This window comes from Dipodomys spectabilis, unplaced genomic scaffold (genome assembly GCF_019054845.1).
Source record: "Dipodomys spectabilis isolate Male_0828 unplaced genomic scaffold, ASM1905484v1 ptg000264l, whole genome shotgun sequence".
Taxonomy (NCBI): Eukaryota; Metazoa; Chordata; class Mammalia; order Rodentia; family Heteromyidae; genus Dipodomys; species Dipodomys spectabilis.
Window position 1 is genome coordinate 9,560,472 of NW_024870941.1, and position 18,416 is coordinate 9,578,887.

At 64.8% G+C, this 18,416-nt stretch overlaps 1 protein-coding gene across 2 annotated transcripts in view; it reads left to right on the forward strand.

Annotated features, from left to right (window-relative positions):
* Window positions 1-18,416, forward strand: part of Adgrb1 (adhesion G protein-coupled receptor B1) — a 91,569-nt gene that overhangs the window by 36,069 nt on the left and 37,084 nt on the right. For both annotated transcript variants that reach the window (XM_042700002.1, XM_042700003.1), the window contains 2 exons: window positions 11,106-11,250; window positions 16,769-16,872. In XM_042700002.1, coding sequence (XP_042555936.1) covers window positions 11,106-11,250; window positions 16,769-16,872 — 249 coding nt within the window. The remainder of the gene's footprint in view (window positions 1-11,105; window positions 11,251-16,768; window positions 16,873-18,416) is intronic.

The window sequence follows — 18,416 nt, forward strand, 5'->3', positions numbered from 1 at the left end:
TAGCGGAGTGCAGTGGCTAAAGGACCATGGTCAATTGTGTGGGATGCTGGGCATGGCCTCCTCCTCCCCACCTTCTCACGGCCTTGAGTACCCCTGACACACCCATCTCCTGGGCATGCCTTGAGAATGGGACCACGAAAGGCCTAACCTCAGGCAGAGTAGGGAGGCACAGTATGGTTGGGTGGTTGGTGGAGCCCCGGCCGCAGCCTGCACGCAGGTGCCCCCCAGGCTGGCACCGGGCACACAGAGCAGCTGCAGCTGCAGCCGGGGCCTCCAGAGCCTGCCGGCCGCTGAAAGTCCTGTGGTGATGGAGGCACCCCACCGGGGGCACCCAGAGCCCGAGAGGCTGAGTCAGAGGCTGACAGGAAGGTAGAGCCCCATACCTCCCAGCCCCCGCCCCCGCTTCACTCTGCCCTGCTCCCTATTGGGCAGCTCTTCACCTCATGGCCAATGGCCACTTTCTCCCAAGAGGAAGGCCTGGCCTGCTGCTGCCAGTGTACCCCAGGCAGGCTTGTGCCGTTTGGACCTGTGCCTGTGCCCTGGTGGAGAAGGGGCCAAGCATCCGGGGCAGTGCTGGCTTGTAAGGAGGGCAGAGCCGGCACCTGAGACCTCAGGGGCTGGCTTCATAGCTGCAAGGTGTGATCCATAGCAACCCAGATCCTCCTCCAGGATGAGCCACAATTCCTGACTACCCAGCCTGAGTTTGACCATAGTTCTACAAAGGGCTCAGACACCTGCACAAGCTCTGGACCTAAACAGTCACAAGCCGAGCTTTGCACCTGCTCAGAGCCCAGACCTCATTCACACCCTAAACTCTCACTCTGGTCACACTCCAACCCTAATAAAAGAGATCCTGATCATACACTGAGCCCTGACCCTGTTCACACTCTGAGCCCTGATCCGGCTCACACTCTGAGCCCAGACCCTGCTCATACACTGAGCCCTGACCCTGATCACACTCTTTAGTCCTGACCCTGATCACACTCTTGAGTCCTGACTCTGCTCACACTGAGTCCTGACTCTGCTCACACACGAGTCCTGTCCCTGCTCACACACAGAGTCCTGTCCCTGCTCACACACTGAGTCCTGTCCCTGCTCACACACTGAGTCCTGACCCTGTTCACACACTGAGTCCTGACCCTGTTCACACACTGTCTCCTGACCCTGATAACACACTGAGTCCTGACCCTGCTCATACTCTGAGCCCTGATCCTGTGCATACATAGACTCCTGGCCCTGCTCACACACTGAGTCCTGACCCTGCTCATACTCTGAGCCCTGATCCTGTGCATACATAGACTCCTGGTCCTGCTCACACACTGAGTCCTGACCCTGCTCACACTGAGTCCTGTCCCTGCTCACACTGAGTCCTGTCCCTGCTCACACACTGAGTCCTGACCCTGCTCACACTGAGTCCTGTCCCTGCTCACCCTCTGAGTCCTGACCCTGCTCACACTGAGTCCTGACCCTGCTCATACTGAGCCCTCATCCTGGTCACACACTGAGTCCTGAGCTTGCTCATCCTGCTCACACACAGAGTTTTGACCCTGCTCACACACTGAGTCCTGAGCCTGCTCACACCGAGCCCTCATCCTTCATTAGTGTGAGATCTGCTTTGCACACTGCCCCCTGACAGGTCACCAGCGGAGCCTGCTCTGTGTCTCCGTGGAAACACTGCACGTGGCCACGCACGTTCTCTGTGTGTCACATGCTTGCAGGGCCTCCTCCTCTGGCCACAGGCGGCAGCTGTTAGTGTGGCATTCATCTTGCAGTGAATCGCTGGGGGCTTCCACACATCCGCTCTGCCCTGCCTCCAGTGACCCCGCAGCTGCACCCGGGCTCAGCTCCCCACTCCTCGTGCCCGTGACGCTGTCGCCCTGTGCGGTGGCCTGCAGGGTGTTCGGTGACCTGGTCCCGCTACCCAGGCCAGTGCTCAGCTCAGCCATTCCGACCCCCGGGCTCTGTCCCCTTTCCCCCCACCTGGCCATTGGGAGCAAGGCCTGGGGGCAGGGGTGAGGGTGGGAAACGGGGCGTGGGGGCTTGCCAAGCTGAGTCCAAGCCAGAAGAGACCCCTGTGGTGTGACACCGCACCCCATCCCAGCCACATGTGAACGGAGGGACCGGGCAGCTGGGTCCCAGTTGCCGCTGCCCCCTAACAGGAAGGGATGGACCAAGGGTGCGAGTGGAGGCCTGGAAGCAGGGCCAGGCCGGTGGACGGACCCCAGGTGGTCAGGGTGGGCAAGCAGGGTGGACACTCCCAGAAACACAGGATGGATATCCAGGGACAAGTACAGGGAAGAACAGATGACTACAGATGAGTGACCAAGTCAAGGTGGAAAGGGGGCAGACAGACCAAGGTCGAGTGGGTGCTTGGATGGAGTGAGCCGTCTGGAGAAGGATGGAGGAGGACTGGAGCGTGGGTGTCAGTGTCCAGGGCCCCAGGCACACGACTCAGGTCACCGCTGGTGGTGAGCCTAGTCTCTCACAGTCCCAGGGACTCAGATCGGGCCACCAGCGGCCCGAGGGAAGACCTCTCATGCCTCTGCTGGTCCTGGCAGCCCCGGGCAGGCAGCCCTGCTATTCCCTGGCTTGTGATGGCCTCACACAGACTCCCCATCTTTGCACAGCATCTTCCTTCTGGGTCTCTGGGTCTTCTCCTCTGCTTCTGGGGACCCCAGTCACTGAGTCTGGGGTCGATTGGCGTCAAGATCCTTAACTCAGTGACACCTGCAAAGCCCCTGTTGACAAGTGAGGTCACAGCTGCTGGCCCCGGGAGGACAGGTGCACATGTATTTTGGACACCGTTAGTTCCCTGGCTGATGATGAGCATAGAGACAGCACACCTGGTCAGGTCAGGGAGCTGAGAGAGGAGTCAAGCTCTTTGTCCTGAATAGACAGCTCTCTGCCTGCCACACAGACCCCAAATGTGCCATCTTCTGAACCCCATGAAGGAAAACCGGAGCTACACAGAACTGAGAGCTGGCAGGACCCTCGGGACCGTCTCTTCTTCCCTTACAAGTGGTTCCAGGAGGCGCAAAGGGGGGCATTCACAGCCAGGGCACATGCCTGAGACCCTTGCAGGCGTTGTCAGGATGTCTGGGCTGTTCTGCCACTGAGGAGACTTGTGAGGGCTCTGCAAAGGGCTTTCTCCCTCCCAACATACTTTGGGGTCCACTAATAGCCATCACGATTCTGAAAGGTCTTGTCACAGGCTCCTGTCCAAATGGGTCAGGAGGTTCCCGGGATCACAGGCACCCAGCTCCCTACCCGGCCTGAAAGGGCCAGGAGACAGAGCTGGTGTGAGGTGTGAGGAAAGTGTCCTTTCCTGTGTGGTCCTCTCCTGGAGCCTGACCTGCCAGGCACAGCTAGCTGCCATTCCCCAGGCAGCTTCTCGGCCTGCTTTAGGCCATTTTGCAGCTGAGGAGCATGAGGCCTGTGTCCACTCACACACAGGTCCAGGGCCATTCTGGGAACTTTCTCCCTTCTGTAGAGACCCTGAGCCTGCCTGGCACGCTGGGCCCTGCGTCCTGGTTCCTTTAAGAACCCAGCCCCTCCCACTTTTTGGTGTCTCAGGAGAGGGTGGTGAGGGAACAGGCCTGGCGTCAGGAGCCAGCGGAAGGCAGACTTGGCAAGGGCCAGGTCCTGCCAACAGCCAGTCCCAGCCCCGCTTCTCTCCTGGTACCTGATGGGGCAGAGGAGGCACGGGGGGAGGCGAAGCTTCCCAGCACAGGCCTCCGGCAGCCTGAGAAGGGCGTGTGGGACCTGGGGAGGAGCCGGGGAGGAGGGCGTGGGGCGAGGCTCCCTGCTGGGGGTCAGGGCAAAGCAGGACTTCTTGCCAGACCTTGGCCACTTGAGCGCTGCCCCTTCCTATCGAGGGTCGGTAGCAGGGACTGGCAGGGCTGCTGTAGCCCTTGGGGACTGCTAGAGGTCACACCCAGGGATGAGCCCGGGCCTGAACTTGGGGCTGGCCGTGAGCAACTGTGCTCTGTCTGGTTGTCCCTCCACCCCCAGGAACTGCACCCCAGTCCTCCTAGTCTCCTAGCCCTGGAGATACCCGTATCTAGGCAAAGACTCACCTCTTTGACATGTTCTGAGGCCTCTCCCCTCCGCAGCCCAGCCCTCCTGCTGTTCCCTGGCAGGTGTCTGCATCCTCAGTGTGCAGCCGTCCCAACCACCCTTGTGCTCCCTGTTGGTCAGGGCCTGGTCACGCCCACGGGGTCCTGACTGAGCGCACACACAGGGAGCCCTCAGCAGGTGTTGTCTGGGTTTGCCTGTGCTCAATGGGGTCACCCAGCGCCTGGCACTAGATTCACCCTGAGCGTGTGACCACAGTAATTAGTCTCCTGCCCAAGCAGACCCACGGGCCATGGAAGGGCTGGGAGCCTCTGGGTTCTTACAGCTCCAGGATCCTGGGCTCTGTCCACGCTGGTTGTGCAAGCCCAGACCTCGGTTTCCTGGACTGTGGATGGACAAGAGAATGGCCCTCCTCCAGGGCCTCTGTGGGGAAAGGACAGCCCCTCCCCTCCGTCCAGCCCCTGCCGCTCCCTGCCTTCTGCCCTCCTGCCAGGCCCATTCCACCTGCCAGGCCCAGTGACAGGATACTGGCACCGGAGTAGCAGCCACACTTTCCTGGTCGTCACAGCAGGCCCATGGTCTGGGTCCCACAAAGGACCCCGCATGCTCCCTCACACCCCGGTCACCGGCAGCCTTGAAGGGGCACAGCCAGTGAGGGGCGTGGTGGGTCTTGGGTGGTGGTGATGCGGGCGGGGAGGGCCCAGAGTGCAGAGCCCCCTCCCCTTTCGCCTCAGCAAAGGGTGTGCTGGGGATCTCACTCAGTGGGAGGTGGCTTGCTTAGCAAGTGCAAGGTCTTGAGTCCATTCCTCAGACCCAGAAAGAGAAACAGAGGATCAAACTCTGCCTTCAGTGGAGGTGTAGCTCAGTAGTAGAGCACTTGCTTGGCATGCGCAAGGCCCTGGGTTCCACACTTAACACCACAAAAAAGAAGAGAGGAAAAAAAGAACCAACTCAAACAAGCCCCTCCCCTTCCAGGCAGCCCAGTGATAGGTGGTGGTAGTAAACTGTTCTATCTGCAGGGCGAGCTTGGGATATGGGGTAGGATTTGGGGTAGACACAAGGAAGGGCTTCCAAGGTAGCAGGGAGGCCCACATGATGTGGGTGTTCATTTTCCTCTCTTGGCTGTGGGGTGGAGGAAGCCAGGGTGGCAGACCCAAGATGACCAGATCGCGGAGGCCGGGTGAGCTGGCCTGAGGCGCGTACCGGAGGGCAGGGTGGCAGGCACAGCGGCAGCGGTGCAGGGGAGGCTGTGTGCCCCAGTGTCCATCCGGATGGGGTGCTGGTGAGACCTGGACCTGGAGAGGCCGAAGGAAGGCTGCAGTCACCAGTGCTGGCCATGACCGGTGCTGTGCACAGTCTGCACATTCACGCTCTGGTTCTGATGAGCGGCCGTGGTGGTGACAGGGCGGTATCTGTCCCCTGGTGGCCCTGGCCAGGGCTGTGGAGATGGGAGTGTTGGTGGGGAGGGAGCCGCGTGGCTGTGGTGGTAGTGGCGAGGTTGGGATGTGGCCATGACGGTAACTGTGGTCTCGCTGGTGCTGTGGTGGCAGTGGTGACGGTAACTGTGGTCTTGCCGGTGCTGTGGTAGGAGTCGTGTTAATGGTGTAGCAGTGCTGGATCTGGTACAGAATGGTGATGACGCTGGCATTGGCTCTGTAATGGCCATGGTGGATGTGGCTTCGTTGGTGCTGGGCGTGGTGGTGGTGGTGACAGTGGTGGTGGTAGTGGTGATGGTGGTGGTAATCTTGTGGCCTCAAAGCTGGTGGTGGCGGCGGTGCTGTTGGTGTAACGATGTTCGTGATGGCGGTGGTAGTGGTGCTGGTGACGGTGGTGTGGTGATGGTGTTGTCATTCATGGGATTGGAGGGAAACCGGTGTCCCATGCCCCTGGAGGAGGCAGTCCCCTGTGCCACTATGGTGAGGCCTTGGGGAGCAGCTTGTAGCTCAGGCAGGGCGGGGAGGTCCCGGCCCTGGCTGGAAGCTGGACTGTCTGGGAGCTGGTCTGGAGGAGACGAGGCTGGCTGGGCTGAGGCCTGCTAGAGCAGGGAAGGCAGCTGCTGAGTGTTGAGCAGCACACTGGCTTCAGCTCCACCAGACAGTCAGAAAGCCTGGTTTGAGGGCATCTGGTGTGGCTCTCGGCCGGGTGGTGGCAGGCCAGGTGGACAAGGGCTCTAGGTATGTGGGCGAGGACCTGCATGAGGGGCGAGGGCTCAGGGCAGGTGTCCTCGGTGCTGGCTCCTGAGCAGGGGGTACAGTCAGGTGATGTGAGGCTGGCAGAGCCCCAGCACCCAGGCCAGCTCATTCTTTCTGGGCTACGAAGGCAGAGTCACTCCAGAACCCCCTCTTTGCCTGACAGACATCTGTGTACCTCTGGGCCATGCCTGGGATGGGGGTGGGAGTGGGGGAGGAGCTGCAGGCTTCAGGGGTGGGGCTACCTGTGCCTGGAAGGTCAGACTGGGAGCAGCTGGCGCCAGGCACAAGTGAGATTGGCATCTTGCGTGGTGGGGACAGGAGGTGACCCTGGCCACAGACCCGCGGTGCTGAGAGGCTCAGACAGCACCACCCCACAGGCAGGACGAGCGTCTGGGCCTCACACGGCAGCTGAGACACAGACCCAAGCCCTGGGGTTGGAGGCACGGAGCAAAGGCCCCTCCTGCCACTGGTACCGCCCAGAGCTGAACCTAAGGGGCTGGAGCGGATCAGGCCTTGGGGTTCTTACAGACTGGCAGCAGCGAGTGGAGGGAGCCAGAGAGACTTTCTGGAGGAGGCTGAGGCCTACAGAGCCCTGAAGGCTGAGGCTGGAGCGGCCAGGGGCCTGCAGGGGCGCGTGTAATGCACGGTGCACCCAGCCAGGGCATCAGTAGGTCCTCCACACTGGCCTGTGCACACTTGTCCGGGGCCACGCAGGGGAAGCAGGAGAGGCGCGCCCACACAGCAGCAGGCAGGGCCGGCGGCAGGACCGGCCTCAGTACCTAGGAGCTTGTGGGAAGACGCAGGCAGGAAGCCTGGGCACGGGGCAGGCTTCCCAGACGACATGGTCATGCCGGTTTGGGTCTAGGGTAGGAGGTGGGCACTGCCAATAGGTGACACGTGGGGCGAAGGAGGCTGGGGTTCACGATGGAGATGGAACAGGGGACCGATTCCAGGAGCACAGGCGGAAGCCAGCCTGGGAAGGGCCTCGAAGGCCAAGCCGAGAGGCCCCACCTGCAGAGACATGGTTCTCACCCCCCAGCGCCTGAGACGCCCCACTGGGGTGCGCTGTGCCCACTCCCAGCTGCTCTCTGCTGTGTAGGAGGACGCCCTGTGAGTCATTCACACTGGAGTGTGAATTAGCCCATCAAATCCAAGGGGACCCCAGCAGTGCATAGTCCCATAATAGCACCCACTCCGTGGGCTGGCAGGCAGCATCACGATGCAGAGAAGGCTCCCGCTTGGTGGACAGGAGGCGGGCTCCGTGTCCCCTCTGTGTTACTGTCCCTCGGCGTCCCTTAAGTCTGTGTGGCCTTGTCACCCTTGTCACCAGGGAGATAGAGGCTAGGGGACAGAAGCAGGCAGGGGACAGAGGCTGGGGGACAGAGGCAGGCTGGTTGAGGGTTTGGGGCTGGTTTCGAGCCCAGTGTGGGAAGGCTATATGAGCTAGACAAGGCGCCAGAGGGCAGGCCTGTCATCCTGAGCAAAAGCCGGGGGCTGCTGAGCTCAGCACCTGGCTCAAGGCCTCCAAGTGGCCAGTGCAAGATCGGCGTCCTCCCTCCCTGCCCGTTAGTGCCTGGCGTCTGAGCTGCGCCCTGCTGCCACGGCTCTGCCTGCACCCAGCAGCTGTGTGCTGCCCAGCAGGATTCTCACTCGGGCCAGTGGAATGAGCCGGCAGGAAGTTGCCCTGTGGGCTTATGGGCATGGAGGGCACTGGAGACCTTGGCGGGAGTCAGTGGGAACAGTTTCTTCAGTGGGGCCACTTGTGGCCTGCAGAGGGGTAGACAGCCACTGGGACCCCAGTCCTCTGCTCTTCTGGTTCTGAGCGTGTCACTGCCCCCTGACTTCTCCTTTCCTGAAGCCACTGAGCCAGGGATCAAGTGTGACTGACCCAGATTTCCTGGGTTCTGGGCGCAGGAGGGGGAACCTGGCTCTGTGACCCAGATAGTGCAAGTTTTCTGTAACCCAGACGAGAGGCAGCAAATGGTCTCCCACGTGCAGGAGCTGGCTGACCTGCCTGCATTGCAAAGGTGGGAACGGCGCCCCGGGCCGCAGGAAGGATTGCAGTCAGACGAGGGGAGAGCTTCCAGATATTTGTCAGGACTTGAGTAGAAGAGAGCCCTCAGGGTTTCTGACTGGCTCCACATGACCGTGTGTCTCAGATGCACACAGACAGCCTCATGTGGCGACCCTCCCCCACCCCACATCTTGCACGAAGACTTTCCCTAGCCCAGTCGGGGGCTGCTAGAAAGGCCCCGGTGACCCGTGGTAAGTCTTCCCGTACCGGTTCTGGCTTGGATGGGCCAGGCCGTTCAGTGCCCATCTCTGATTCCCACGCTGTCCCAGTTGCAGGCTGCCTTGATGATCCCTTTAGATCTTGTCCAGTTGGGGTTCAGCTGTAGATGTGCCGGGGGTGGGGTGGCTAAGTGGAGCAGAGCTGGAATCTAGGCCCCGCTGCTGTCTTGCTGTGTGGCCTTGGACAACGGCGGCTTGCCGGGGCCCCAAGTCCTTCATCTACAAAGCCGATCTGAGTGCTGCTGGGAACGGGCGGCGGGGAAGGTCTCTGTGCAGGAAGGAAGCTGTTTATTATTGGGGGTGTGTGGGCGGGTGAGGAGCTGGTCCCTGCTCAGGACTGTACACTGGGGTGCCAGGGAGAGGAGGAGGCTGAAGCTGGGCCCCCATCCTGTCCTCTTCTAGGCAGTGCTGCCCACCTGCCCTTGCCAGCCCGGCCAGCCGTTCTTGGAGCGGTGGGGGGCGTCTGTCCTCCACGGCCTTGCAGCAGGTGGATGGCAGAGCCTCTTTGGCCTACGGGAGGCTGAGGAGATAACTGATGGCCCCGCAGCAGCCTGGGGGCCAAGCACCAGGCTGGCAGTCTCCCAGGTAGGGACCAGCAGCTGTGAACCTGGCGCCCTGTGGACCTGCCGGTGTGGCTGGGAACCTGCCAAACTGCCAGCTCCCTCCACCAGCCCAGCTCCTCTCACCCTGGCTCAAGGTGCTGTCGCGACTCAGTCTTCCCACAGCCCCCGGGCAGCTGGGACAAGTTGAGTGCTCAGAGCAGGAGGGCTGGCAGGGCTGGGCCATGGCCCCAGCATTGTGTGGCTCCAGAGTTACTCTCTGAAATGCCGCCCCCCCCCCATGGGCCGTGCAGCACGTGGGGTGTTCCTGGAGCACAGGCCTTGCTGGTGCTTTGTGACCGTACTGACAGCCGGCCATCCATGCCTCAGGACGCTGCAGTCAGCAGGGCTCGATGGCTCTGACCGGTGGGGTGCAGGGGACAGGGAGATGGAGAGGGCACCTTGGCAAAGTTCTCACTGTGGAGGTCAGGGGACCACTTGGAGCTTGGGGGCTCTCCAGGGTCCCATGCCCCATGTTGCCCAGCTCTGTCCATCTGTGGTCAGAGGACCCACAGTCTCCTTTAGGGATGTCTTGAATGTCTCTGCCCAGGTTGTGACTGGGTGTCCTGTGCTGTGCCGGTGGCAGGCCCCCAGGTGGGGGCTGTGGTTGACACTGAGGGCTTGTGAGGTCAGGATGGGACAGCCTCAGAGGCAACCTGGGAGCCAAAGTGACCTGGGGCCTTCCATCTGTTCTTCCACGTACTTTGTACTGTTTCTGTAGACAGAGAGGGCCCTCACTGGGAGGAGTCCTGGCCTCCAGCAGTGGAGGCCAGAGCCATGTACTGACTTCAGGGTGGGCAGAATTTCCTGGAGTCACTAACCGGGAGCCAACTCCGCAGAGCCCAGGCCAGGCCCTGCCACCTTGCCCCCACAGCTGTGGTTCTGGTCTGGAGCAGGGAAGTGGAGGATTGCAGGTGCTAAGGTATTCCAGGGTCCCTTCTCCCCAGACCTGACCCCGAGCGCAGTGTAGCCACCCAGAGCGCATAGAGAGATGGGCGTTCAGGCTTTCTGCTCAGCGCGGCCCCTGTGCCCCGGGGGCCCCCTCCCCTGGACAGATGAGGGAACCAAGTCGGGGAGGGTAGGTACTGAGGTTCGGAGGCAGCCCTCATGCTTCCGGCAAGCCCTTCTCAGGCCAGGCTTGCAGCAATTCTGGAATCAGCAGCTGGACAGCGCCTGTCCACAGTACAACCGGACAAGGCCTGTTGGGGCTGCGGCTTCCCAGCCGGCGGGTGCAGCAAGGGTGGGCTGCCCGGAGGAGCAGCTTCAGCCACCTTCCCCGGTGGGATGCGGAGGAGACCCAGGCTCTGCCCAGGGAGGGGCAGGCCCACGGACAGGGGGCTCCTGCCAGGCCTCCTCCGTCAGGCAGCCCGGGGCGGTGGGCTCCGCAGGGACCCGGCCCGGCTGCCCGGCCCCCGGCAGGCCGGTTCCCATCCCAGGCTGGGAAGTGTCTGTGCGGCCCGGGCTGCCTGGGGGGCTGGCGGCGCTGGCGCCGGCGCCGGGAGGAGGGGCTGGCGGAGCCCTTCCGCTCCGGGCGCCCCCGGGGACCTGGCCGGACACCCGGCGGGGTGGGGGGGTCCGGGGACGGCGGCCCGCCGAGGGGCGCTCGGGGCGGCGGGGGCGCGGCGGGGCCCAAGGTCACCGGCCGGCCGGGGGAGGCCAGGCCGCCCCGCGCCGCCGCGCCCCCGCCCCGCGCCCCCGCGGGCGTGTCCCGGGCTCCGGGGCTCGGCGGGGCCGGGCGCGGGGCCAGCGCCCGCCTCCCGCCGCTCCCGCGCCCCGCGCTCCCGCGGGCTCCGGCGCGCGGCGGGGCGGGCGGGCGGGCGGGCGGCGCGGAGCGCGGCCCTGGGCGCCGGGGCCGCGGGCGCGGGCGCGGGCGGCGGGCCGGGCCGGGGCGGCGGCGCGGGGGGCCGGGCCCGCCGCTGACGCCGCTGTCTCCCGTGTCCGCGCCCAGACCCTCCTCCCCCGCGCCCCCGCCGCCGCTCGGGCCCTGGTCGTGGCGCGGCTGCCGCACGGTGCCCCTCGACGCCCTCCGGACGCGCTGCCTCTGTGACCGGCTCTCCACCTTCGCCATCTTAGCCCAGCTCAGCGCCGACGCGGTGAGACCCCGACCGGGCGGGGGGGGGGGGGGGGGGGGGGGGGCGGGCGCGGGGACGCGGGGGGGGGGGGGGGGGCCGCGGGGAGGCCGGCCCGCCGCGCCGAGGGGGGACCCCGGGAAGTGATGGCCGCCTCTCCTTGCAGCGCGGGGACTTTGGAGGCGCAGGCCCTGCGGGGAGAAGGTGGGGGGCGGCCGGGGCGCCCCGGGGCCGGGCCGGGAGGCACCGGGCTGCACCCCCACACTGGGGGCACCTGCCCGGCCGGGGAAGCCGCTGCCTGCTTCTCCCGGCCCCGGGTGCTGCACCACCTTCAGTGGAGCCTTGGTGAGCGGAGGTGGCCGTGCCCCCCCACCCCGCGTTCCCAGGCAGGGCTCCGGGGGTGGCTGAGGCTGCTGGGCCCGGCCCAAGTCCCCAGGCGGGCCCCACTATCTCCGGGGCCTCCTTTTTGTTCCTGTGATTCTTGTGGGGGCTGCCGGTTTCCATGGTGACGCATCCAGGGCGGCCAGCCGGCAGGGCCTGGGGGCCGGGCTGGCCCATGGGACAGGACCAGCGGCCGGGGCGCCCCGGCCCCTGCGGGGCAGCAGCTGGGGGTTCACCCTCCCTCTGCCGGGCCTGGGGCGCCGGCAGGGCCAACCCGCACAGGACCCCGTCCTTGGCTGTGGGGTGCTGTGGCTGGGCCCTCCCAGAGCTGAAGCTCCAGCCTCGGGGTGGCCGGCCCTCCCTCCTCCTCTCTGAAGAGTGGGGAGAGCAAGTCGTGCCCTTTTGGAGGTGCTGGTGGGTCAGAGCCAGAGGGGCCTGTAAGTCACTGCCATGGAACTTGGAGGGCAGGTGGGGAGCAGAGGCCCAGGAGGGGCCTGGAGGGTTTGGTGTGAGTGGGCAGAGCAGGGCTGCACATTCCCGGCCTCCTCAGGGCCCACCCCAGAGGCTCCATGTAGATGGCACACATGAAGGCAGCAGGCTGCCGCCGCATGCCCCCCCCCAGGTCCTTGCAGGCGAGCTGGACCGCATGGACCACACAGGGCCAGGCTGCCCCTAGGAGCAGCTCTTCCTTAGGGTGCATGAGCAGGAGCACAGAGGGAGAATGGAGGTTCTGTCCCGGGTCCCCTTCTCCCAGGTAAGGGTCAGGCTGTAATAGGTCAGCACTGGGCAGTAGCGATACAGGCTTGTCCCTTATACACTGTGACCCCGGCTGGCATTCCCTCCCCCTGAGCCTGGGTCTCCCTGGTGGAGACCCATGTCTCAGAGGTTTTCGGGAGGAGCACTGTGGGCCCGGGCTGAGTCCCAGAAGGTGTGGTGGCCGCGTCATGCGCTCATGCCACTGGGGAGAGTGGTGGGCTCAGTCCCGGGGCCTCCAGGCAAAGCCGAGGGTGCCAGCCACCCGCAGGAGAGAGGAGGCTGCTCCTCAGGGAGGGACAGATGCAGCTGAGTCGGCTTCATGTGGCGGGGGTCAGGGCTCTCCTGGGGCTTCCAGTACCAGGCTGGCGGTCACAGAGGCTTGTGTGCTGGGTGTTGGGACCCTGGCCCCAAATCCTACACAGGACAGTCAAGGCCTCAGCCACACACCAGCCTCCAACCAGAGGCTGTCCGCCAGCCCCCCGAGCCTCGGCCCCTCATCTGTAAGGGGTGGTCGTCTAGCTAGGCTGTGGGTTCCTGGGCCTGAGTGCCGAGGGGGCTGGGAGGGGAACCGGGGGCTCGGCCTCCACCTGGAGCTCAGCAGCTCACCGGCCCCCTGTGCCCTGGCTCCCTTCCCCTCCCTCCCACCCATGCTGGCCCTGGGGGCAGATGAGACCTGCGGCCGCCTAGCAGGCCCCTGACCTGTGTGACACCCCCAGCACTGACCGCTCTGAATCCTGGAGGCTCATGTGAGACCCCGCGCCACCCCCTGCGCCACCCCCTACACCGCCCCCGGCTGGGCTCGTCGATGCTCAAGCCAGGGGTAGCCAGGCTGCAGGAGGGGAGGATGGGGAGCTGCAGGCAGCCTCCTTCCCCTTGGGAGGAGTTTACAGGAGAGTGTGTGCATGGGGAGGCTCAGAGCTGGGTCCTGGGAGTGTGTGTGCGTGTGTGTGCATGCGTGTGCATGCGAGCGCACATGCACACTCAGAGCAGGGTTCTGAGGAATGTGCGTGAGTTCACCAGCCAACCCCAGCTATCCAGGGAGGTGACAAAGTCACCAGCTGTCGAGGACAGAACATGGGAGTCAGGTGTGGGGCTCGGGGTCAGGAGAGGCGGAGCAGGCCGTACTGGCAAGGGCCCAGCCGAGGGAGGGCTCCCGTCCATCCTGAGGGCCACAGGATGGTAGCAGAGGAAGGCCCGGCCACAGGAGGTAGGTGAGGGGCTGGGTGGGCGGGCAGGCGGCAGTGCTCGTCAAGGGGTCTTCCCCGGGACCACCACCCAGACGAGGCTCTGAGATGGCAGTGGAGGCGAGGTGCCCCAGGGCCGCGGAGCGCCCGGGGCTGGCCCCGCGCCAGGGTGTGGGCTGAGGCTGCGGGCCGGGACTGCGGAAGGTGAGTAGCTGCTCTGAGTCATGAGTCACACCTGAGTGGGAGAGCCGGGCGTGGGGGCGTGCAGGGTGCCTGGGCGGCCGACGCGCCTGCATGGGCATCCGCGCGGTGTCGGTGCGGCTGTCCGCAGGTGGCCGGCCCGCCCAGCCGGGACGCGGCCGGGGTCTTCAGCCCGGCACCCGGCGCCTGGGCCACGTCCGTGGTTTCATCTGTGGCTGTGTCTGGGACTTGGGGTTTCGGGGAGTGTGTGGAGCATTTTGGGTCCTCAGCTGGTGTGGGGACGGCAGGGCCGAAGTCACTCCTCAGGGGCCAGGGCCGTGCACAGTTCCACAGAGGACCTCAGTAGGGAGTTCAGGGGCAGAAACCAGCAGTAACTCAACAGCAAACAGGGAAGGGGGGGGGAGATGACCAGGACCAGAGTGACCAAGGGCAGGCACTGGGGCCCAGAGCCTGAAATCTGGCTCTCGTGGTGTTTTGAGGTCCTCTAGGAGGTAGTGAACTTCTCGGCTGAGGGAAGAGTTCCCAGGAAGGTCAGGAGAAGGGTACTGAGCAGCAGGAGCGGTCTGTGCAAAGGCCCCGGGGCAGCACTGAGCTTGGCATGGGAGCTGCTCTCCTGCCGAGCTCTGGCCAGGTTCTGCTCCTTCCCATGGAAGTTGGGACTGTCTGTCTCTTGCTCTTTAGCTTTACGGTCTTGCCTTTCCCATCCGGTTGGAGTTCTGATCACCCTGAGCTGCAGGCTGCCACCAGTCCCCTCCACACCATGCTGGGCTGGGCAGGGACTGTCCGGAGCGATCCATGACAGCGGGTGGACGGGCGTGCGAGCTGCCAGACCTGTCGAGGGCAGACAGGCAGATGGCTGTGGAAACCGGGACTGGAGCCAACCACGGCACCAGCACAAGCCACTTGCTCGGCCACCTGCGACCTGCCCGTGGCCTTGGAATATCTGCTGCCCATAACATGTCCCTGTCCACCGGCCTCCTCCCAGGCTGGGCCTCCGTTTCTCCTGGGTGAGGGCACACGGGGTGGAGGATCCGGCCCCAGAGGCCCGCCACGGTGCGGCGCGGTACCTAGCAGGTGTCCACCCGGCCGCGTTGCCGTCAGAGCGTGCCATCACAGAGGGTACCACCCTCTAGCTGGTCACGTGACTCTGCGGCTGAGCTCAGAGGCCTAGGACGGTGGGTGGGGGTGGGGGGGGCTGCCTGCTTTCCAGCATCACCTCCTTCTAGAGGAGTAGACGGGAGCCACGCTGCCCAGCATGTGTGAGGCGTGGGCTGGGCTCGGGGGGCCCTGGGCTGGTGCCTGGCGCATTTGTGCCAGGTGTATATGTGGCTCGGGTACGGGTGTAGGCAGGTCAGGTGTCTGGCTGTGCCACACCAAGCAGGTGGGCCGTCTCAGGCCGCCCATGTCCTGGAGGGGTGAGGGGCAGGGGAGACAGGCTGCGTCTCTCCACCCTCGGAGGGCAGGTCCCGCCAAGGCCAGAGGCTCTGCGGATGAACGGTCAGCACAGAGGTGGCCCCATGGGGTCCTGAGCCCCAGGTGCTGGGGCCCCGAGAGGAGGGGTGCCGCTTTGTTGGGGATATGTGGTGTCACCTCTGTGTGCCCGCCCTGCGCTGCAGCCTCCGGGCAGGGGCCAGAGCCGGCTGGTGGGCACTGAGGTTTTCGGGAGGGCAGAGCCCATCTCCCCTCCCCCTGGCTGGGTCCTGCCGCAGCCCCTCCCCATTCTCGCCCCGGCCCCCAGCTCTGCACGTGGGAGTCCAGTGTGGGCCCGTGCTGGAGCTGGGTCCCCAGCGGGGGTGCCTCCAGGACCCTTATCCCCCGGGTGGCCTGGGACTCCTCAGCGTGCCAGGACGCTGCCCTGGACCCTGCCGTCACCCTCAGTGACAGCGGTGCCCACTGGGGCTGGGCCTCGGGGGCCAGGCGGCCCTGGCAGGGTGGGGCCTGCATCTTGGGGTGGCCCAGAGGGGCGGAGCAGGCTGTAGGAAGGACAGTGCAGGCCCCCGGTACACCATCTTCCTGGGAGGAGTGGGTGAGTGGGTCCTCGTTTGTGTGGTGGGCTCCTGAGCAGGGCTGGGGGCTGCTTGGGGGACAGCCGGTGAGTCAGACATAGGGGGCAGCTGGGCACCAGCATGGGGTTGAGGGGCATGCTGCCTGGGCCCCCTTCCCAAGGCCGTCATCCGGCTGGGAATCCAGCTGGGAGGGAGGATGCTGCTGCTTTTCCTCCTGAGCCTGGCTTCCCCGTGGCCTGGGACACCCGAAGCTCCAGGTGTGGGCTGTGGGCTGTGGGCTGGGCCCTGGCGCTCTGCTGTGCGCTCCACGCTCGGCGTGTGAGCACATCCTTGCATAAGCTGAGAGGAGCTTGGCAGCTCCGGCGGAGCTGGGAGGTAGGAGGTAGGGGAGGGCCTGCCAGTCTGGCCCACGCGGGGTGGGCAAAGGGGGAGCATCAGCCTGGCCCATGCCAAGCAGGACGAGCTGAGGCCGGAGCGGCAGAGGCAGCAGCCCCATGGGAGTGGAGGAGTGAGCTCCAGCAACAGGGCTGGGGGTAGGAGGAAAGAGGCCACCCCAGGGCCTTTGCAGCAAGTTGGGGGGGGGGGACTCCAAGCCACACAGGAGGGGAGCAACGATAGAGATATACCGAGGCCCCAGCCGGAGCAGAGGGTGGGAGGAAAGAAGAGAGCTCTGGCGAGTGGTGAGAGGGTGGTCAAGGCTGGCGGTGGGGAAGGGGCAGGCTCTGGCTGGGACCCGAGCACTCTCGAGAGCTGCCTGCCCAGGCCTGGCTGTGATGGGGTGTGGCAGCGTCTCTCTGAAGCGGCAGGGCTGTGAGGAGGTGGAACCGGGTGGATGGCTGTAACCGCAGAGTGGGGGTCACCCTCCCTCAGGCCCGGCCCAGCTCAGGTGCCGGGCTGGCGGGCTGGCAGGAGGGCCGGGACCCTGGGGACGCGCATGGCCTTGGCCGGGCCCCCCCCTTCACGCGGCGTGGACATGCGGGCGGTGTCTCACTCCCGCGTCTCTTCTGGTTCCAGACCATGGAGAAGGCCGCCGTGCCGTCGGTGACGCTGATCGTGGGCTGCGGCGTGTCCTCGCTCACCCTGCTCATGCTGGTCATCATCTACGTGTCCGTGTGGAGGTGGGTGCCGCCGGGGGTCCTGCGGGGGCGGTCCTCACGCCTCTGGGCACACGAGGCACCTTCCCCTTGCCCGCCTGGGGCTCCCGGGCGGCCTGCGCCCCCGCACATCCTCACGCGTGAGCCTGCAGGACAGCTGCTCCAACGCAGGAGCTGGCCTGGGCCTGAAACCTCTGCTCACGCCGCCCTCGGGCTGTGCGGAGCAGCAGGGACAGTCGACCTCTGCAGGCCTGCTGGGGCGTGTGGGCCACAGAGCGGCAGTGAGGGACGTGTGCGTAGGAGCTGGCGAGGGGCAGCTGCAGGCTCAGGGGGCTGGGCCCTCATCTCTATGCAGATCTGTGGCGTCTCCAGGCCCACCTGTGTCCAGTCCAGCCCCACTGAGCAGCTGGGAGCAGGGAGGGTGAGCTCAAGGTCACTGGGCGCCGGCCGCCGCCCCAGGGGCTGAGCGGAGGCTTGGCTGCTTCCGGATGGTGACTGCTCTTCATCGGCCGCCGCCTGAGGCCAGCAGGAGGTCGATGGGCTGGTAGGAAAGGGGCACATGACCAGCCCTTCTGGTGACCCCGCAATCGCTGTCCCATCCAAGGGCAGATTGCCCACTGCTCCTCCCTTGGGGCCCTTTCTCTTCCTGGGGTTGGGGCTCAGAGGCTCTGAACTCCAGCTCTGATGGTTTTCAAAGCACCTCCTTCAACCAGTACTGTGGCCAGCATGATGTCTCAGAGCTACAGGACAGACAGTGCTGACACGGCCCCCCGAGGAAGTGGGGGACCCACAGGGAGCTCATTCAGCACGCTGAGGCTCCCACAGCTCGTCAGGGCCTTGGCCGGGCATCCGAGGCTCAGCAGTGGCCCCTGCTACACCTGTATGACTCTGGATTCCCAAGAACCACAGCGGTGGTGGCAGGAGTCAGGTGACAGAGTCACAGGGACAGTGATAACAGTGGAGCTAGTGATGGGGTGACAGTGACAGTGATGATGGTGGAGTTGGTGACAGGGTCAGGTGACAGTGACAGTGATGATGATGGAGGAGGTGACGGGTCAGGTGACAGTGTGACAGTGATGATGGTGGAGGTGGTGATGGGGTCAGGTGACAGTGTGACAGTGATGATGGAGGTGGTGATGGGTCAGGTGACAGTGTGACAGTGATGATGGTGGAGGAGGTGACGGGGTCAGGTGACAGTGTGACGGTGATGATGGTGGAGGTGGTGATGGGGTCAGGTGACAGTGTGACAGTGATGATGGTGGAGGAGGAGGTGACGGGGTCAGGTGACAGTGACAGTGATGATGGTGGAGGAGGTGACGGGGTCAGGTGACAGTGTGACAGTGATGATGGTGGAGGAGGTGACGGGGTCAGGTGACAGTGTGACAGTGATGATGGTGGAGGTGACGGGGTCAGGTGACAGTGTGACAGTGATGATGGTGGAGGTGGTGATGGGGTCAGGTGACAGTGTGACAGTGATGATGGTGGAGGTGGTGATGGGGTCAGGTGACAGTGTGACAGTGATGGTGGTGGTGGTGACGGGTCAGGTGACAGTGTGACAGTGATGATGG